The sequence below is a fragment of the Lycorma delicatula genome, chromosome 2, assembly GCF_047948215.1.
Source record: "Lycorma delicatula isolate Av1 chromosome 2, ASM4794821v1, whole genome shotgun sequence".
In the NCBI taxonomy this organism is placed as follows: domain Eukaryota; kingdom Metazoa; phylum Arthropoda; class Insecta; order Hemiptera; family Fulgoridae; genus Lycorma; species Lycorma delicatula.
Window position 1 is genome coordinate 64,034,712 of NC_134456.1, and position 20,526 is coordinate 64,055,237.

At 30.0% G+C, this 20,526-nt stretch overlaps 1 protein-coding gene across 2 annotated transcripts in view; it reads left to right on the forward strand.

The window, feature by feature from the left end:
• Positions 1–3,067: 3,067 nt before the first annotated feature.
• Positions 3,068–20,526, forward strand: part of LOC142318859 (endoplasmic reticulum-Golgi intermediate compartment protein 3) — a 68,349-nt gene continuing 50,890 nt past the window's right edge. Inside the window, exons 1-3 of one of the 2 annotated variants that reach the window (XM_075355429.1) lie at positions 3,068–3,305; positions 14,253–14,414; positions 19,042–19,158. In XM_075355429.1, coding sequence (XP_075211544.1) covers positions 3,197–3,305; positions 14,253–14,414; positions 19,042–19,158 — 388 coding nt within the window. In that variant the 5' untranslated portion in view covers positions 3,068–3,196. The remainder of the gene's footprint in view (positions 3,306–14,252; positions 14,415–19,041; positions 19,159–20,526) is intronic. The other variant, XM_075355428.1, reaches the window with a different exon arrangement.

Sequence of the window (20,526 nt, forward strand, 5' to 3'; positions counted from 1 at the left end):
AAAAGTTCTTAACTCCTCAGTTGATATCAACTGATTGCATCTTTTCAGCCTGATATTCAAACACAAATTCTTCATTATATTGCAAATCCTTAATATTTCCTAAATATTTAGATTTCTGTTTTCTGAGTGTTATGGATTAAAGAAACTGCAATGTTAGTTTTGACGGTTATCTAATTCCTTTTGTCAACCAGCTAATATTTACAGCTTTAACAACTGGAATTGTATTATTACAAAGATAAGATTAGACTAAAGTTATTTCATTGCAAATGCCTTTCCTGTTCACAAATAAAATTACCCTACAGTTTATGAATGAGTTTAGTACTTTATCTCTTTCACTAATTGTCTATTGGTAACTCACCCAACAACTTCCTGTATTCATGTACTGTCCACACTGGAATGCTTGTGATGTCACATTGAACACACCCTGCACCCTGCAGTACTACACATTGACAGATAACGCTGTCTTACATTCACATCAAACACATGCTAATACTTGCTTCTTAAAAAGTGATCTTAACTTGTCTTTTCTGGAGTATTTATACTCCTATCCTCTTGATCTGCAGAACCAGACTCAAGTTGAAGCGTAAGAATGATCATCAGAGTCCTTATATTTTCCCATAAATTCCTACTCTGGTTCAGTAATTCTTCTCATTGAAGATCATTTGTTGAGGTGTGTCAGCAGGCAGTATTACAAAGAGCGATTGTTAAACAAATCTGTTAGCCTTAGAAAAAGGATTCCTTTTAATCCTCTTTTGGATTCCTTCCATTATTATTTTATACTACTTTCTTCTTAATTGACAGAAATCCATTACTCAGCACCGTTATACTGGTCTTGTTATTTCATTACATACTAAAGAGGTTTCCAAATCTTTTTAAGACAAATTTATAGTTGAAACTTCATTAAAAAAAATGCAGTCAACTATCTTTGAAAGTTCCTTTAGTAAAACAACTTCATTAATTTCAAACTCATTCATTATTTGAAAATGTAGGACTTAATTTTGTCATTTTTTTCAATGAATATGTGAATAATTTTTTATTTCCTGTGCTTGTCCACTGTTGATCGATGATGCAAGTACATTTATTTATTACATGTTAATAGAATTAACACATAAACAATTATAAGTAAGGTAAGCACATTGATTAGGTAACACCAATGTTATGTTAGGCAACACATTAGAGATGAACATTGCTTCTTCATTTATTGAATGAGTTCAATCAATCTATAATGCAAATGTTTCTTGTTGTTAAAGAAAATCACCCTGTAACAGGTAGTGTAGGAGTTGTTAAATGCCATTTATAAACATCACCACCAGCAACAAAACTGGTAAGAAACTGCAAAGTAAGAATGAAAAATCTGAAAGCATATTTTAATGTACATAAGATGTTTTCTTTTTTTTTTAATAACACTTTTTAACAAAGGAAGCAAAAATAAAATTCATAATACCTACAGTAACATGTAAATTAATCAAACTCAGGGAATTTTTTGGTTATTTCTATGTTCAGGTTACATTGTTTGACCACATCCCTTCTTTAAGTTGTGTGTGTAATGTGAATTTATTGTTCTTTGGTTATTTAGTAATTGTCATGTTATAAACAGTATTTTGTAAAAGTTTATTTCATTTTTTATTACAAAATCATATTTTTGTTCTGTGTCCCTCAAACATACGGAAATAAAATAATGGATATAACTCCAAGAAAGCAATCAAAAATAGTTTCTTTTTTTGAGCATACCAAAATGACAAAACAAATAGTTTCTGAGTATGATGTTGGATTAGAGACAATGAATACTATTTTAAAACAATATAAAGAGAATGGTTCCTTTTCACCTCAAAGGAAAGACAAATATGGCTATAAGAGAAAAAACTATAACAGGGGATCAGTTATTAATGATAAAAAGTAAACTTGATATAAAATTATCTGCTGTAGACTTAAATTGAGGATTTAAGTGGAACAGATTTACACATGACTACTGTTAGATGCCGACTTCTTGCAACTGGTTGGAAAGGTCGTCAGCCAGCTTAAAAGTAGCTTTTAACAGCAGCAACGTACAAAAAGTGCCTCATTGACCAAAATACATGCTAACTGGACCAAAGAAGACTGGAAAAATGTTGTTTTCGGATGAGTCACATTTTTGTGTTCAGGGAGAAGTTTAATAAATTAGAAAAGCATCAGATGAAAATATATCACTGGCTCATATCAAACAATCAGTTAAACATCCCCAGAGAAAACTTTTTTGGGGTTGTTTCACATTTGAAGGCCCTTGTCCATTACTTCCAATATATGGTACATTGAAAAGTGATGGATATATCAAGATCCTGAAGGAAAAGTTTGTGACACAACTTCAAAACAAATTCCCATAAGGCAACTGAGTGTCCCAACGAGATTTGTCACCCTGCCATACTGCCAAAAAAGTGGAAAAATATTTTGAAGAATGAAACATTAAAGTGCTCCTGTGGCCATGCAATTACTCTGACTTAAACCAAATGGGAAATCTTTGGCAATAACGACTCCAAAATGAACTGTATCACAAAAACTGACCTCGTTAAAGCAATTATCTCGGATTTGGTTTCATGATGAAGAAATAAAAAAAAAAAAAATTATGTGGTGTAATTGTTAAATCGTATACTTGTTAGTGTTGAAATAGCGATATTTTTGTATATTATCAACATATTTAATACAACTTCATTTTTATACATTTTAACTTCATGTTATATAATTATACATTTTCTTTGTTTTTAATTAACTTCGTTATTATTTATTTTTTATAATTGTTAGCATTATTTCGTTATTGTTCATTCATTCATTTAATGTCACAAATTTGTAAAATAATTTTGAATTTTGGGAGCAGTACTGTTAGTGATTATACACAATACTGTGTATTGTCTATAATCGATATAAGCTGTTAATTTTTTACAGCCAGTAATCGAGCATATTTAATTCCTACAAAAACTCTGAATCTCTGACTTTCGATAGTTACTTCGAAATAATCGAAATCGTAATAATCGAACTTCTGTGTTCGGATATGAATTTCTAGTTCGTTGAGTCGCTGGTAGATTTGTTTTGACGTAATCTGTTTGGTTACGCTTCTCAATACTGTACTAGTTAAACTGTGTGAGCGGTGTTGTGGCAGATCTTACGTGTTGTTTTGTCGTAGGTTAGATGTACCGGTAAGATCTCTGAAACAGAATTTGACAAAATGAACTTTTTTAAAAAATTGCAGCCTGGTATTGAAAAATTGCGCGAACTTGATGCTTATTCCAAACCAATTGAAGATTTTCGAGTAAAAACTGTTTCTGGAGGAACAGGTAAGTGCGTTATTTTACTTTCTGTAACGATTCAACGTTTTCTTATTTGTTACGAAAATGTAAGTGCTAATTAGAGTAATGGGTGTTAATAACTGTAAGGTAGTGATAAATAAGGGAATATAAATAATATGAAGTTTTAATTTTTTTTCAAAAATTACCAGCGAAAGTCAATTTAAAAAAAATTAAAAACTTAAATTTTGTATTCATGATGTACATATTGAAAAAAGATAAAACTACTTTTAAATAATTATACACTATGTTGGAGTAAAATTTATACGATTTTTAACTTTGCCGTAGTTTTCATATTTCAACTATTTAGATAATTGAGATTAGCTTTCCATAAGTAAAGATTTATTAGAACTAAATCGTACTAATTCAGTTTAACTTTATTTACAGCAAAAGCAAGTTTATAGGTCAGGTAAATTTTTCATGTATTTTCCGTAAAATATAGTGTACTGTAGTCTGTTAGGACACAATTTTTAAATAGTTCTATTCCTACTTGCATTATACCTTTGGCCATAGAGTCTTTTTAATCTGCATTCATTAAATTAGTAATTATGCATTATTTAACACCATACAAGTATTGACTTTTTTCTGTTAATTCTGTAAGTGTATGTGATATTCATAAATCCAATCTGTCTATTTTTAAGTTTAACATTTATATCACCAAAGATATTCAGAACTTCTATTAAAAACTTTTGATTGTCCACGATATGTTTCCAACTTTGAAACTTATTTAACCAGTTTTCATGAAACAGATATAAAAGACTGGGTTTAAACTCCAATTTCGTATCTACTGCACTGATTTTAAATATACAAATTTAGTTTAATAAATGTATGATTTATTTTTAAGTAGATAAATTACACTGATAAAACGCAGCAAAATAAGAATTTGTGGTTGATAAAAGATTATCACATGTAATTTCCTTGTATAAAAACTATTATAGTAATAAAAATATGTTTTTTGATAATTATCGATGAGGTTATTAAAATTAGAAAATACAATAAAAAGAAATTAGACTATAAAAAAATGTTTTATCATTGTAATTTGAAGTCAATCTGTAATTGTGTGTATTAATAAATAAATAATGTACGAGAAGATTCTTGGATATAAACAGGGTTACATAAATTTTTACTAATTATAAATAATTAATTACAAATAACAAATAGTTAAACATTAAACAATTCAAACTGATAAAAAATAATTGCTAATAACTGCTAAAAACTAATACTAATTACTAACTAAATTACTAACTAAACTAATTACTAACTAAAACTAATTACTAATTGCTAGTAACTGGATAGAAGAAAATAATTACATTGTGATTTTAAAATAATCTGACTGTTTCCTATAATTAATTTATTTAAGATATTTCAAATTGAACATAATTTTTTGTTCACTTTCAGTTCTCATACCCCAGTTTTGTTATATGATCCACATTAAAAACATATTTGGTAGTACGTATTTTAATTTATGATTAAGTGTTCCAATATCAACTTAATGTTAAATTAGTATGATCCTAAAATTGACTGCAGTAATGCATGTCTCGTGAAAGTTTAGAGGCTTTCCACCGTGGTTTGAAGAAAAAATCACAACTTATATCTAAAAGTGAATATATTTATCTGACTAAATCTTAACCAAGCCAAACAAGATTCTACTGGGAGAAAATCTGTGGTCAAGATACTTCATTAAAAATCAGGTTTGTGCCATTGTTGTGAAATAGAATGTTAATAATTTGATAGATTTATTTTTATTAGACAAAGATTAAAAATAATATTGGACAATGAACGTATCCTGTGGAGATCAAACTTTACAAAAAAATTTGGTATCATAATTTCAGACTCGCGTATATTCCTTAAATAACTAGCAAACAGCCTTTTGTTCTTTCCCCATTCTGCTTTAATTTAAAAAGGTTTAATTCTCCTTAATCCCAGTTAAAGAGTCAGCAACTTTCACTGGATCTAGAAATATTACTTAAGATGTTTTTGTTTTCTTTAAAACTGTCTGCAAGAAACTTAACTTCAAGATTGTAGACTGGAAACCATATTAATTTGAATCTAATATTAACCTATATTTACTCAATAATCCAGTAAGCCTGCAGTTCATTATTTTCTCCATGATTTTTGATAGATTAGGGTAGTCGTTTCAGGCAACATGGCATTTTAAGATTTAAATACAGGTTTTATGCACTAACTTTTATACAGCTGTTTTTTTTTTTTACAAAAAATCTGTTTGTTGAGTAGGCTGTATACGTTTAGATATATGCAGACAGAGCAGTAAGCTATTAGTAATTTTGTTTAGATATATAGCTTAGCAGTGGATTATGAGTAGTGCCAGCTCCAAAAGTTGATTTGCATTTTTAAGTAGAAATAACTGTACATGTTTTCAGATCCAAGAATGGCATTTCATTATATAGAGATAATGATCACATTACCTTATATGTAAAGCCAAACGTTTGTTTGTTCACACACCATGCGAGAACCAACTAACCAGTTGCTTTCAAATTTGCACGATACATTCGTGTTATCCCAGGGGAAGTTTTAAGTGAAAGACCAAAGCCCTAGCCCCTTTGGGAATGAAGTTGTGAATTAAAGATATTCATTAAAGAAAACAAAAGATTAATCTGTTTACTTTATTATATTTCTGTCATCATGGTAACAGAAATAATTATGAATTTGTTGTCCTTAAAGGTGTGTGTACTTTAGTTACCATAGTTACTACTGTCATTTGTAATTTTATTTATTTACTTATGCATTATTTTCACACATAATTACCAGTAATAACAATTACGTTTCTATAAAGCCTGAATACTTTAATTGTTATTTATCAATATTATTCTCACAACCATGCGGTTAATGAACACTGCAGGGGTCCAGGGGACAGAAGCTCTCTGGCTAGACAGGAATGGTGATCAAAGCGAGCTCTGGGTCCCTGGGTAGATCCCAGGGAGAGCCCCTGGATTGGCTCCAGGGTTTAGAGGGCAAAGGCCCCTGGCTAGACAGTCAAGTGAAGCAAGCTCCAGCCAGCTAGTTTTTCTGTATAATTATCTATCAAGATAGTGTTTCATTTTCTGATTCGAATTTTATTTCAATAACTATTTAGCATATAATATTTAGCATATAACTCCTTTTATATAATATTAAAATGTCTACCAGACTTAGAAGGAATATAATAACAAAATCAATATATTCAGATTTTTTGTTTATTTATTGAAACTGTACTAAGTTAAATTGCCCATTATACTTTCAGCTCCAATGAATAGACCACATTGCTTGTAAATATAAAGGATGGCCCAAGATAAACTGAACCTGAAGTAAGTGAAGAACACATGAACTGTAAGGTGATATTATACAAGTAAGTGAAAGACAAAAACCTACTTATGTAGGTTCTTCCATTTTTACAAGTACCACTGGAAGTTTTAACCACCATGGTTTGCAGATATTCTATTGGAGTTTGTCAAGAGTTTGTGGATTGTTCTGGTAAACCTTGCCCTTGAAGTTGCCTCACAAATAAAAGTCCCAATTGGATAAATAAGGTGATCGTGAAAGCCATAAATCCTTCAAGACAGTCCTGTCAGGTGTGGAAACTGAGTGCACTGCTTCCAAGAAAGAGTATGATGTTGTGCCATCCTACAGGTAATATGCAAAACATCGTTCATCTGGTGTCAGTTGCTCTACGAAGAGCTGGAAGATGTCGGCAATGTAATGCGCCGAATTCACTGTGTCTGAAGAAAATGGATCCAATGATTCTTGTCCCTGACACAGCACACCAAACTCCAATTTTTACATCATGCAGCAGTAGCTCGAATAAGTCATTACATAGCGGTTTGGGTCGAATCCGCTTTTGATTTCCTGTAGTAGCCATTTGCAATACTATACAAATTTATCATGGTCTATAGGCTTTAACTCTTTTAAGCCATGATCTTATATGGCTTCAGGTTCAAGTCCATGTTGGCATGTTGTTCTTGACACTCCTGCCTGCTGTGACAGCACCTTGTGAACTTTGTGGGCCTCTGCAAAATTCACTGGTGAATATTTTTCTTCTGCACCTCATTCCTTTTCACAGATGGGTATTGATGCTTAATATCAAGCACAAATCCAGTTTGATTTAAACTTCTTTATGCGCTCATGTATGGATGACTTGATGGGTGGATCACTGTTAAACTCTGCTTAGAATTTTTCTTCCACTCCTTTGATTGACCTGCTTTGTGTGCAATTGCCACGACGTTGAATGTGCTGGCATTCTTCATCAGTGGCATATTAGTGTGTGTGCATTGGTGATTGGGTTTATCTTCACTGCATTTCCTTCACAGCTACTGTTTGTGTTCCCCCTGTGGTGCTTTTCCCCTCTTTCCCCGTTCATGATCAATGTGCATCACAGTTTGCTGCACAGCATTCAAAATGTTATTGCTTGTTGCTACATTGAATTCCCGAATGCTTTTCGGTTTTCTCTCTCCTATTTCCGATTCTGTTTATATTCAGCCACCCATTGTAATTGTAGCATTGATGCTGGAAAATTTTACCTTTAACTTAAATTATTGACTGCTAATCATTTAATAGTTCAAAATTTTCTTTTTTTTTAAATTGATTATTTACTGTATAGTTAACAATTGTTATGTTTGTATTCATGAATATGTTAACTAAATTTATACAGTTTATCTCATATAATTTCCTGCTCATCTCTTAAATCTTTAATGGAAGTAATAATTTTACTAAATCTATCATCTAGTTTTATTTTCTGTTTTGGATTGTTGTATTACATTTTTTATTGGCTTCAATATCTCCAGAACCACTTTACTGCAAGATTATTTATTCTTTGCTTCTTGTGAACTCATTCTGTACAAAGAGTATTATTTGATTGGTACAAAATATTTTACAGTATCTTGCAGATAAAGAAATCTAGAAGATCTAGAATGAAATAATTAAAAATATAACCATAAATTTTTAAAATAAATTGGATTTTCTGCCTAATACAGGACAATCTATATGTGTATGCTGCACTGGAAATTTATTTAGTTCATACGTATTTGTAAAACAATTTAATCACCCCAACTTGCTTTAAAATTAGATAGTTGATGTCCCCTCGCCATTTGTGCAGCTTTTAATTGTCCATCTCTGTTGAAACAGCATATCTTGGCTGCGTATTTCTTGAATGTAAGAAAATAACTGCTCTTCTACTTGAGGAAACTTCCAAATTTTGCCTTGAAATGCTCTTCTTTTAATATTATCCATAAACTTCTTTCTCCAGTCTCATATATATGATTTTGAACTATCATTTTTATCGCCTACTGCTCAATTACCGTTTTCCTCATCTTAGCGAATAACTTAATTTTTTACTGATTGTAAATGAATGCAAACATTATACAAAACTCATTTTTACTAGCTCCCTTAAAGTACAAACTGGAAAAACTTAGTATAATTATAAACTGAACACACAGTCTACCTTCACTTATCTAAAACAAAATGAATACTGTTGTGTTTAGGTGAGATGGCTTGTCTCCTATTCAAAAATTCAGAATGATGAATAATAAAAAAAAATATAATAACTGGAAATGCAGAGAGAAACAAAATTGCTTATGATAAAAGTTTGTTTATAAACAGGCAATTATGATATAGCCTACATAACGGTGCTATGTTGCTTAAAAAGGTGTGCGTCGTACGTGAGTAAATACAGTATTACTGATTGTAAACAAGGAGTTGAAGTTGAATAACACACATGATTCAATGTACAAGGTTTAAAATGCAAAGTGCTCCTGGGGAGATTCTTAATTAAATGCAATTTTTAATATCTATTAATGATCATTCTTAGAATCTCAGACCATTCTTTAATACCCATTTTGGAGTTAATAAACCGGATTAAAAAAAAATTTCAATTAAGAATCGTAAATACATGGTTTGATAAATAAATTTATGAACTTGCCATGGTAAATTTATGTTGAATTTCACGAAATCCCCTATAAGGTAATCTTCTTGGGAAGTTATATCAATGTCAGCTTTCAGTCCAGTTTTTAAATTTAGAACTGGTTTTGTGGAATCATCTTCAGAGCTATTGTCTTATTGCTCATCACTGTAATCAAAATGAGTCCCTTTCAGTGCTTCCTTTATCTTGAAAATAAAAAGTCATGTGGAGTCAGATCCAGTGAATAGGGTGAGTGTGGGATGATGCTTGTTTTCTTGCTAAAACTCTCTTTGAAATATAATCAAAGTGTTAAGAACTGAATTGTCATGATGCATGGTTAGTTATTGGTAAAAAGTTAAAAGTTTTTTTCATTATTTCTTGTAACCATTTTTGCAGTTCTACATAGTAGGCCTGATTCACTCTGATAGGAACAATTTGTAACAAACAATTTCTTTAATATCAAAGAAATCAGCAGAATTGTTTTGACTTCTGATTTGGGCAGGAGAAACTTTTTTGGAATTGGAGAATTGGCACTTCTAGTGTACACTTTATTGGTTTGTTTCACAGTTTGATTCATTACTTGGTCTGAAGATGACATGGTTCAAAATGTCATTTTACCTCCAAACCTCAAAAAAGGTTTTGGCAAATTTCAACTTTTCTTAGCTTCTGTCCATTACTGAATTGTTTAGGTAATTAATAAACCTTACTCATGTACACATCTTACACACCTTACTCTGTCTTAAGATTTTCGTAACTAAAAAAAAACTATCAAGTTTCATTTGCTTTGCTATGCTTCTCACAGTTGGTCAATGTTTTTCATGTATAATTTGATAAACTTTTACAATGTTTTCATCCTGATTGTCCTACCTTCCATCAATATTAGCACTTTCTTTTCCTCAGAAGACCATTTTTTACTTATCTGTAATTTATATTTTCTTCATACTGTTAACATATTAAACTAATACTAATGTTTCTATAATTTCACTTGCACTTTTGTCAAGTTTGACAAGAAGTTTATGTTTATTCTTTGCTCTAATTCCAGCAATGACATTTTAACAAGGTGCTCTTAACACGCACATAGGAGATTTTACTCATGAATGAAAGAATACTGATCTGCTAGCTTGCAATCCCAATATGATGTCACGAAAACAATATTTATTTTTTGTATAGCGGTACTGTATAGATGCACTAATGGCAAGTTTACAAACTTTATTGTCAAATCTCATAATCCTTTGTGTCAGTTTTAATAGTTTATCTTAAAATATGAATAAAATCATTGCAGTGTACTTTTGGGATCAGTATTGCATAGCTAAATGTAGGTAATATTCCCACTAGTAATAACAGTACTTAAGTTGTCTATACATATCATCAAATTTTAGTGACTTAAAAAGTGTGTTAAATGTTTGGTGGTTGATCAAATTGATTTTTTGCTGCAATATAGAATTAAACTATTTGAAGCATCTTAGTCAAATATTTCTACTTGGATATCTATTAAAAAAGTAAAAACAAGCTTTCAAGATCATTATGTAGGTGTTAAACATACGCGTATGTAGACCAATATTTATTAAATTAAGAATTCAGCATGTGTTTGTTTACAAACATATTTCCTTTGCTACAAAAATTAAAAAAAAATAAGTAAATAAAAGAAAATGGTAATTTACTCCTAAAAAGTAAACAGCATTTATTTCTATCGGACAACAGAACCTGTTTTCATGTAACTTACTAGTTGGCATTACAGACCTTGAAAGTCTGTTCTTTGACTACATTTTTCGGTACTTACGTATTAACGCCACTGCAGCTACAGGTTTATTTAAAAACAAAGTAGTCAATCGGATTTCGGTGGAAAATGAACAGTCTCTTTATTAATTTTAATAAATGGTTATTTATATTTATTTATTTTTTAAATATAATTTAACCAAACTTAACCTACGCTCGCTTCGCTCGCTAACCTTGACTAATTAACACCGTAATTTTTTGAGTATTTATTTAATAAATTCAGTAATTATTGCAATTATTTATTATTTAAATAATCAAAACGCTCCTGTTAATTAGTCAAAGTTAGCGAGCGTAGGTTAAGTTTGGTTAAATTATATTTATAAAATAAATTAATATAAATAACCATTTATTAAAATTAATAAAGAGACTGTTTTGAATCTATGTTAAACTCTATATCGGCCCATTTTCCACCAAAATCCGATTGACTACTTTGTTTTTAAATAAAGCTGTAGCTGCGGTGGTGTTAATACGTAAGTACCCATTTTTCTAAGCAGCTTGCTCTTAGCAACCTGCCTGCTATCTTGTCACTACCTTCTTCTCTTTAATTTCTCAATCCTTTTTAGCCCAAGAACCAGTAAAATCTCTCAAACATTTGATGGACCACTAACTTATATAGACCTCTTTTTTTACTTATGTGAATATTGCCAACATTTAAGACATACTGTGTCATTTATAATGTTAAAAATCCAAAAGTATTTTTTTGAATACATAATTAATTAAATTGGGAGTAAAATATTAAAAGTGAACCATCCTGAACAAAGATTTTGTTTTTATTAAACAAATAAATCATATAATATAATTATGTTATTTTTAATGAGATGGTTGAATTGTCAGTCCTTGCAGAGTTCCTTGATATGTAGCTCAGATATGTTAACTTCAATCAAAGATCGGCACTGACATTAAGATTACTTCTGTAGTTTGTTTTTATTTGAAAGAACGTTGAAACCCATCTCACAAAGATAGATGGTTGAAAACTGCATGATGATTTTCAGTATTTCTTCAGATAATTGAGTAAATTCATCTCTCATTGGAGATGAATTGAAAATTGGGCCAAACCAAGGCTTAGAATCACTTCTTTTATTTGCTTTTCTTTTCAAAGTCCCTGTTTTAAGCCTCTTCACCATTATTAAAAATGTTTCCAAATTATACATAAAAGCTGGAGTTACCCTATGAGACTATCACTTAACACTTGTGAATAATATATTGAACAACTGAATAGAAGCTAAGAAACTTTTTGTGTGCATGGTCAGATTGTTGCACAGATTGCTTGTAATTTGATTAGTAAAAATATGTCACAACATTCCTGCAAGCAAATCTGCGATTCTATTTGTGAAAATTTTCTCCTGGATGGATGTTTAATTTAGTGCCCAGGGATGAGAAGAATACAGTGTATTGATAGAAATAAATTGGTGGAAATGTGTACATTTTACTGTAACCTGTGAGTTGCAGGACCACCTGGTAGTCTGATTAACAGCATCTTTTACTGTTTAGAACCATTTTCTATTAGCCTATGTTAATTCTATTTGCTTCAGAAAGTTACAGTTGTGTCTGTGGACATTTTCATATTCTTACATTTACCTCCATTCCTAATATAACATTTATTACTACTTATTTTTAAATCCTGATCTTTTCTTCCTCCTACCCTTGCTCTTTGTTAAGTTCATGTCATTTGCTACTGCTCCTGTAACTCTGAAGGTCTCTTTGATTTCTAACCAACAAAACTATTTGTTAGTATATGGTAATGCTTAGCTATTTCTATTAAATTATTCCTTACTGGTTTATGTCTGGCTGCCTAAGTACCTCCTCAAATACCTGATAGACTAGTATTGAAAGCACACACAGCCTAATCTCAAACTTTTTTAGCATGAAATTGTTCTGATATTTCCATTCACATTTTTCTGACATTTTACTGTACACATTCATTTTTCCATTTTAATCAGTATTTCAAATTATTTTATGTTTACAGTCTTTCCTTTGTAAGACCTGCCTTAATAGTGCTTAAAAAATCTATGTAGTCAAGCAACTTTTCTGGAAAAAGATATTTAAAATATTTTCTGTTTTATTTTCCTTTACTGTGATTAAAACAAATAACTATTTTTAAACTATATAACAATATATCTTACACTTTATTATGTACTTTTTTAGTCTATGTGGTATGGAATGGAATGTCTTACTACCTTAACTTTGTGGTTTTTAAAAAATCCTTATTCTAAATATATTAATAATATTGTCTCAATTGGTAATCCTTTTCTTTACATATGATTATGTAAGTTTAAAGTGATAATAAATGAGTCAAACTTCAGGATGAGTTACTAACAATTTACTAATGCTAATTGAATGAAGCATTCAGTATTATCTGAATTAGTCTGTCCATCATGTAACCTGTTGTTTTATAGCAAACTTTAGTGCATTGTCTTTAAAATTAGTCAATTTTTTTAAATTTAAATCTCTGCTGATGTGAAATGTCATTCTGTCATGATAAATAATTATATTATTTTATAAATAATTATTATTTATATAAAAATATTATATAGTAAAGAGATTATAATCAGAGTTTGTAAATTGTGTGTGAAAGAAATTGAGAAGGCTATCCCAAAATTGATTTCTGAATAGAAGTGATAATACAAAAAAAAAATCTTATTATTCATAGTACATAGCTCAATTCACAGTTATAAGTGACCTTTATATCTACATTACGTCACGTAGTCTATATCTTTGCTCAGGCAATTCAGCATTTCATCTACTGTGACAACAAACTCTTGTTAAGAACTCTGCTGCCACATCACTCATTTATTAATTTCACTTGTGAGTTGTCCATTTAAAAGTGCTAGAGAGTTCCCCAAATGTTATCTTGGTAGAGGGTGTTTAGAGAATGTGGGTAGCATATTATCATTCAAAAGAATAACACTCTTCATAAGCATCGTTTACCAAGCATCCATTTGAATTCATCTGAACCGATACAATCCGGATACTCTGGTGCAATTGTTGATGGATCTTGGGGAGAGGGATGATGCTATGCAACATGCATTCTGCAAGGTATGGGGGTAATAGTGGTAGGTTCCATGTTTCATGGATATAGCTTTACCAGTATCAAAAAGAGTAAACTGCAGATATGTGTGATGTGATTATAGATGGCTGATGGCTATTGTATTTTCAACTGCGTTGCTCTGGCCATTAGTTTACTTTCAATAGCGTATCGGGATTCAGTTTTGGAATATCCTGTCTATTAAATATTATTGAAATTAAATTTTGTTTTCTTTATTATTTTACAGTTTCTGTATGCTGTTGGTGTATTATTATATGTCTTGTATGCCTGCGTTTTTACGAACATTTGTTTGTGCAAGAAACTGTTGAAACAATTTTTGTTGACACATCAAGAGGTCCAAAATTAAAAATAAATATTGATTTTGTAATGCCTAATATTTCCTGTGATTGTAAGTACAAAATTTGTTTTTTATGACATTAATGTAATTATGTTTTTTCTTTCAGTTGGTCTTTTTCTTTCATAGTAGGTCAGATATTTCTTCTCCTGCTGTTTTATTCTTTTCATCTTTTTCATTAAAATACATTTTTAAATCTACATCCAAGCTTATAATAAAAACAAGGGTCTTTTCCAATGTCTGCCAGTAATTTAATTTGCTGTCTATTTCCCTCTTTCTTATTCAGTGAACTAAACTATATAGGTGCTCCATAAATGGCTTTAGGATTTTTTACAAAAATCAAATTGAACGAAATATTTTGGGTTTGTTTAAAATTAGAGTAATGTTGACTACTATTAAACATGAAAAATAATATCATTTAAATGTCTACCGTGGCTAAGCTGGCAGGCATTGATGTGAACATTGAAATTTCGTAGGATAATTTTGTGCATGGGAGGTCCAATCTCCCTTGTAGTGGCTCAGATGTTATCTTTATGAATTGGAAGTTTGTTGGATTGTTAGGATAAACTTTGCTCTTCAAATAACCCTAAAGATCAAAAGTCTAAAGGGGTCATGTCGCAAGATGTTGACATCGCCAGTTCCCATCACCATTCTGTGAGATAACATGTCCTGGAATAATGCAGTGTTTTCTTGTGTTGTGTGGCATATAGCACCACCTTGTTGAAAATAAAGATCATTAACGTCAATTCCATTTAATTGCCATATATAGTCTGTTAGCATCCCATTACAATGCACTGCTTTTACTGTATCACATTTCCTTGACTGTCTTCAAAGAAAAATGAGTTGATAATTCCTCCGGATCATAAACCGCACCAAACATACACTTTTGCACATAATCATTCATGAATAATTCCAAGGGTTTTCCTCCCTCCAAATGCAGCAGTTTTTTTTTTTTTTTTTTTTTATTAACTGTACCGCTTAATGAGAAATGAGCTTCATTACTAAAGATGATTTTATGAGCAAAATGTGGATTTGATGCTTTTTTCTGTAACATCCAAGTAACAAAATTTCTACTTTGTTGTTGGTCTGTCACCTTCAACTCCTGGTTCAGCTGAATTTTTCTGCATGTAAATGCAAGTCTTTGTGTAAGATTCTCCACAAATTAATTCAAGGAGTGTGTAATTCTTGAGATTGCTGTGAAATTGATGTTGATGGCTCATTTGCAACACTTTCTCATACAATAGCAATGCTTTCAGCAGAATGTGCAGTTTTTGGCCTCCTTGAGTGTAGTTTGTTGTGAACACACCCATTGCTTTCAAATCCTAGTAATGGCAGTTACTTTTATACAGATTTGAATACTAGTTTGTGGATCTGTGTTCTTTGGTGGTTGGGTTTCAATTAATCACACATCTTAGGAATGGTTGACCTGAAACTGTACAAGACTGCACTTTGCATTCATACATATTCTCATTCATCTTTTGAAGTAATACCTTACGGTGGTTCCGGAAGCTAAACAGAAAAAGAGACCCATTGTTTTCAAATCTAAATTTTGAATTGCTTGTTCAGAAGAACGATCGAAATCTCGGAAAAAGTTATGAATTTTACGATGTGTTTCTTTTATGGACTGACCATTTTCATAAGTTTTTTTTTATTTCATGTTCTGTTCCTAGTTTGAGCCAGCTAGTGCTGCGCTCTAGTTTTTATTAGCGCTGGCCTGCGAGTCAGTTTTATATGTGCATTTAAGTGAAGAATCCTGTGTGGCGTGGTCATGTATTTCTTGGCCTAATGTGACTAGTGTTATTAGTATTGTACAAAATAAATTTAACTCTCCTAGAAGAATATGGTTCCATTTTTTTTTTTTAATCGACGATCAAATACAGTCCATCCTAGTACTAAAGGCAATATTTCAATTTACTGTTCTTGCAAAAATAGGGCCTTAGATTTGTATCTACTCAACTTGGTGTGTGTAAAATTTTACATGAAATAAAGAAAACATTGTAGTTATTGTCATTTAAAATCCTGAAGCCATTACATTGACCATAATTTATGATAATTTTATCTTTATACATGTTAACAAGAAAAGTTACCAGTTATTATTTTGTAGAAAGCTTAGCTACACTTCTACCACAAGAGATCAGGATTTTTTGTTTTGATAAATTATATATATAATAGAACAAAATATAACAGAATATAAATGTCCAGATGACTGATTTTTTGGTATTCTGGCAGTATCTGTGTATTTAGTATAGCTTGTTATATTACCACATGGCTAGAACAGGGAGTATTGTTTACTAAACCCAACTGCGGAATGATGGCCATGAGACATTACTGAGGAACCTTTAGTATTAAAATTTAGCTGTTATGGCCAGATATCTCGAATGGTCTATCCTGAACGGGAAGGGAATCACTAATCATCTCTATTACTTCAGCACATTATTTGATAGAACTGCTCTCTTTAAAGTAGTTTTCAGTTTTTGAGGTATTAGTAAAAAATAAATTTTCAGTTTATTTTCTCATTACGTATGATGCTGAAACTTTCTAAATGTAAAATGTAGTGGTTATGTAGAAAATTTATTGTTAAATTGTACATAACATGTTTTATCTATTTTATCTTAGCAGTAATGCTACATAAAAGCATCTTCATGCTCTAATTAAATTTTTCTCTGTAGAAAACAATTGCCTACTTCCTTGATTGTTCTGTGGTTGCAAGGTTGTGTAATTTTATTCCATGAGAAGTCATGTTTTTATATGATGTTGGAGATTTGTGTATGATCTGCCATATAATTTATTTGTTTAATTATTTTGAGTAAATTTTTGTTGTAAATTGTGACAATTTTATGTGTGAACCTGTTGATTTTTTTAATCTTTTATGATTATTGCCGAATTTCACTCGCTCAGAATATGTTGGTTGTAATATTTTGCCTTTCAATTGAGTGATTTAAAATAAGCAAGTATTTTCATTTTTTAAATGTATTATACTGAAATCTATTGTATTTTACTTTTCTGTATGTTAGGAAAAAAGTTGATTTATGAAAATGAACTTTTGTTGTATTCCTTCATTTTTTGTTTTTTTCTGTTGAATAAGAAATTGAAAATAATTATTATTCTATAATAATTATATTATTTCATGTATGGGTACTTTTTTTTACCATATACATTTTTTAAGTTTGTTTAAGATGTTTTAATCAATGTTGTTTTATCTATTATGACATTTTATATTAGAAAAAAAAGATTTAATGAAGAGCAATAAATTTAATCTAACTGTACTTATATGTAGCATCTTGAGGTATTTATATTCGGTAAATCTTATTTAAAATGGTGGGTTGGTTTTTAAATTTTACGAAGGTTGATGTATTTTTATTTTATTTATATCTGATTTTAAAACGTTTTAAAATTTTGTATTGAGGTAATCCTTAAATGTTTTTAAGTTCTGTTAGTTATTATTGTTTTGTTTTAAATTTGTACTTAAAAGTTTGTTTTGGCTCTTAATTTTGGCACACTTCAAATTTTAAGTACACAAAATTTTATTGAACAAGAATATTCTTAAGTGAAACATTTGAGCTGTTGAATTAGTTTTTTTTGTTATGTTTGCAATTGTTGTTTTTCAAGATCTTTGTAGTCCAATGATTGATTTAAATAGTGCCCATAGTATTGTAATCTGTCTAATTAGTCAAAGGTTTTTTGTTATTATATTAAAAATAAACTTTTTTTGATTACCTTAATGTATATAATATCTACAATATATCTTATCTCTAAATCCCTTCACAGACCAGAAAAATAACAACTGTTGTGAACAAATAAATATGTAAACAATTTTGTATAAAAACACTATTCCATTGTTATTGTATACCTTAGATTATTCTAAGCTTTTAGTTACTGTAGTTTTATATTAAACTTTTGTGTCATTTAGTTTTTAACAAAATAAATTGTTTAAAAAAAAATTAAGAGCTTATTTGTGAACTTTTGCAATTTCTCATAGTCATATGTTTAATATAACCTGGGTGAGTACGGGCATCGACTAAGTATAGTGTTGCAAATGTTAAAGAATATCAACTAGAAATTGGGCATTTCTGTGCAACAGTAGACTAGTTCCAGTTTTTCAAAATTGGGTTTTGTACATCATCTGGTGTCAGGGACTACATTGAAATAGATATTTTATTTTACGGTTTCTAGTTCAAGTTATTAATTAAACTTTGAACTAATTTTTAATACCTTGAATAAATCAAATTAAGTTTCTGATTAGATTTCCTGTTACATCATTTTTTAAGGTCCTATTGTATGAGAATTAAAATGATTTATTTACCTTGGTTTTAGATGTAGCCATAATCATTTAATTATAATTTTGATTAAATTTTTTTTGCCTTAGTATTTAATTTTCTTTAGAGCATTTTAGTAAAATTGTTCAATTCCAGTTAGCCTAATTCATTGTTATTATTAAATTTAATCAGAACATGTCTCAATATATAGTGAGATACAGTGTTGTCTACAAGGTATTGGAAAAAGAAACTGTGAAATAAAAAAAATAAAACAATATGTAAGGCTTCCATATTCTGTGTATAATGACAAAATGTAAATGCATGCATTGTATAAATGTATGTGCTTATGCAAATGTTTATATAGATGTAACATTCTTTGCAGTTAATTAGTAATAGTGGTTTTTACTGGGTTTTTTTCTTTTTAGATTTAGCTGTGGATGCAATGGATAGTTCTGGAGAACAACATTTACAGATTGACCATAATATTTATAAAAGAAGACTAGACATCAATGGACATCCAATTGAAGAACCACAAAAAGAAAGTAAGAATAATAATTGTATGTTTTATCTTTTGTATTAGAATGTTTCATGACTGACTACTCTTACATTGCTGCTGGAATAACATCATTAACATTACCTTATACTACTTTTATTTTTGGGTGTGTAAAATGTACATTGGATTTTTTGTGTCTAATAATAACAACACTGTAATGCATATCTTACTTTTAACCAAATAATTCATCATCAGCCACTCAGTCATCAACTAAATTAAGTTGATGTCAAGTTGGTTGTCAAAATTATAGTAAATTAATAATGTATTTCTGATGGAATTGAAGCCCATTAAATATTATTAACCTTTTCCCCATCACAATGATTCGCGGTTGATTAGCGCTCCTCGAAAATATGTTGGTATCTGATTGCCTCCCTTCATAGTCTTATGCTACCCTCTTGTGAAAAAATTACAGTATATTAAAGAGATTTAACAGATTCTGACAGAAAAAAACGTTACGATTGGATATTTTTTATGCCTGTAACAACAAAAAATTGAAACAGTACAAAAATTATGATAATTTAATTGCAGAATTTTTTTGCACATTTCTACCTCTTTTTTTTTTGCTTTTTGTTTATGAAACATAGTTTGCTGATTTTAAAAATAATACTTTCAAGCAAATTGGTTGAAAATTGGGCAAAATATGTTGAAAACCCCGTGTCATAAATCACAGTTAGTAACATATGTTAGTATAAGTGAAAGTAGATTCAGAAAACTACGTTTCATAAAAATCCCCACCACTCAAAAGGCTATTCAGATTGACAAAAAACCATTTTTACTGTATACTGTTTTTCATTACGAATCGATGTGTGTTACATGTTTACCAATATCATTTGTCAGAAAAGATATTTATAGACGTCAAGTAAAAGTGACGTATTTATGACCACAAATTCCTTCTTTTTTTTGTGTGCCATATATCATAATTTATTATGTGTTTCAATACATTGATATGTTGCTAGTAAGATATTTTTGTAAATAATAAATAAATCCGTAATCCTCATAGCAATTATAATACACAAGTCACATACACACACACAAGCACATTTCTGAGAAAAAAATGGTCATATTCTTTCTAGTCTAAATAAAACATTTTACATTGTATAAACATTGTTCAAATTGTCTAATAAAACTGATTCCTTTTTGAATATAAAAAAAATAACCGACTTAGATCCCATATAAAATGATTTTGTAACAGCGTTTTAAAACTGACGCCACACATAACCAGTTCCAAGGCTACATGATCTGATAAGGTTAAGTAAATTATAAATGAGTATTCAATTGTGTATAAACAAATTAGTGATTCTTTAAACATTCTGCTGTTTGTTTTTTTTATTTGTTTTTTAAAGATTGTTTTAAGATT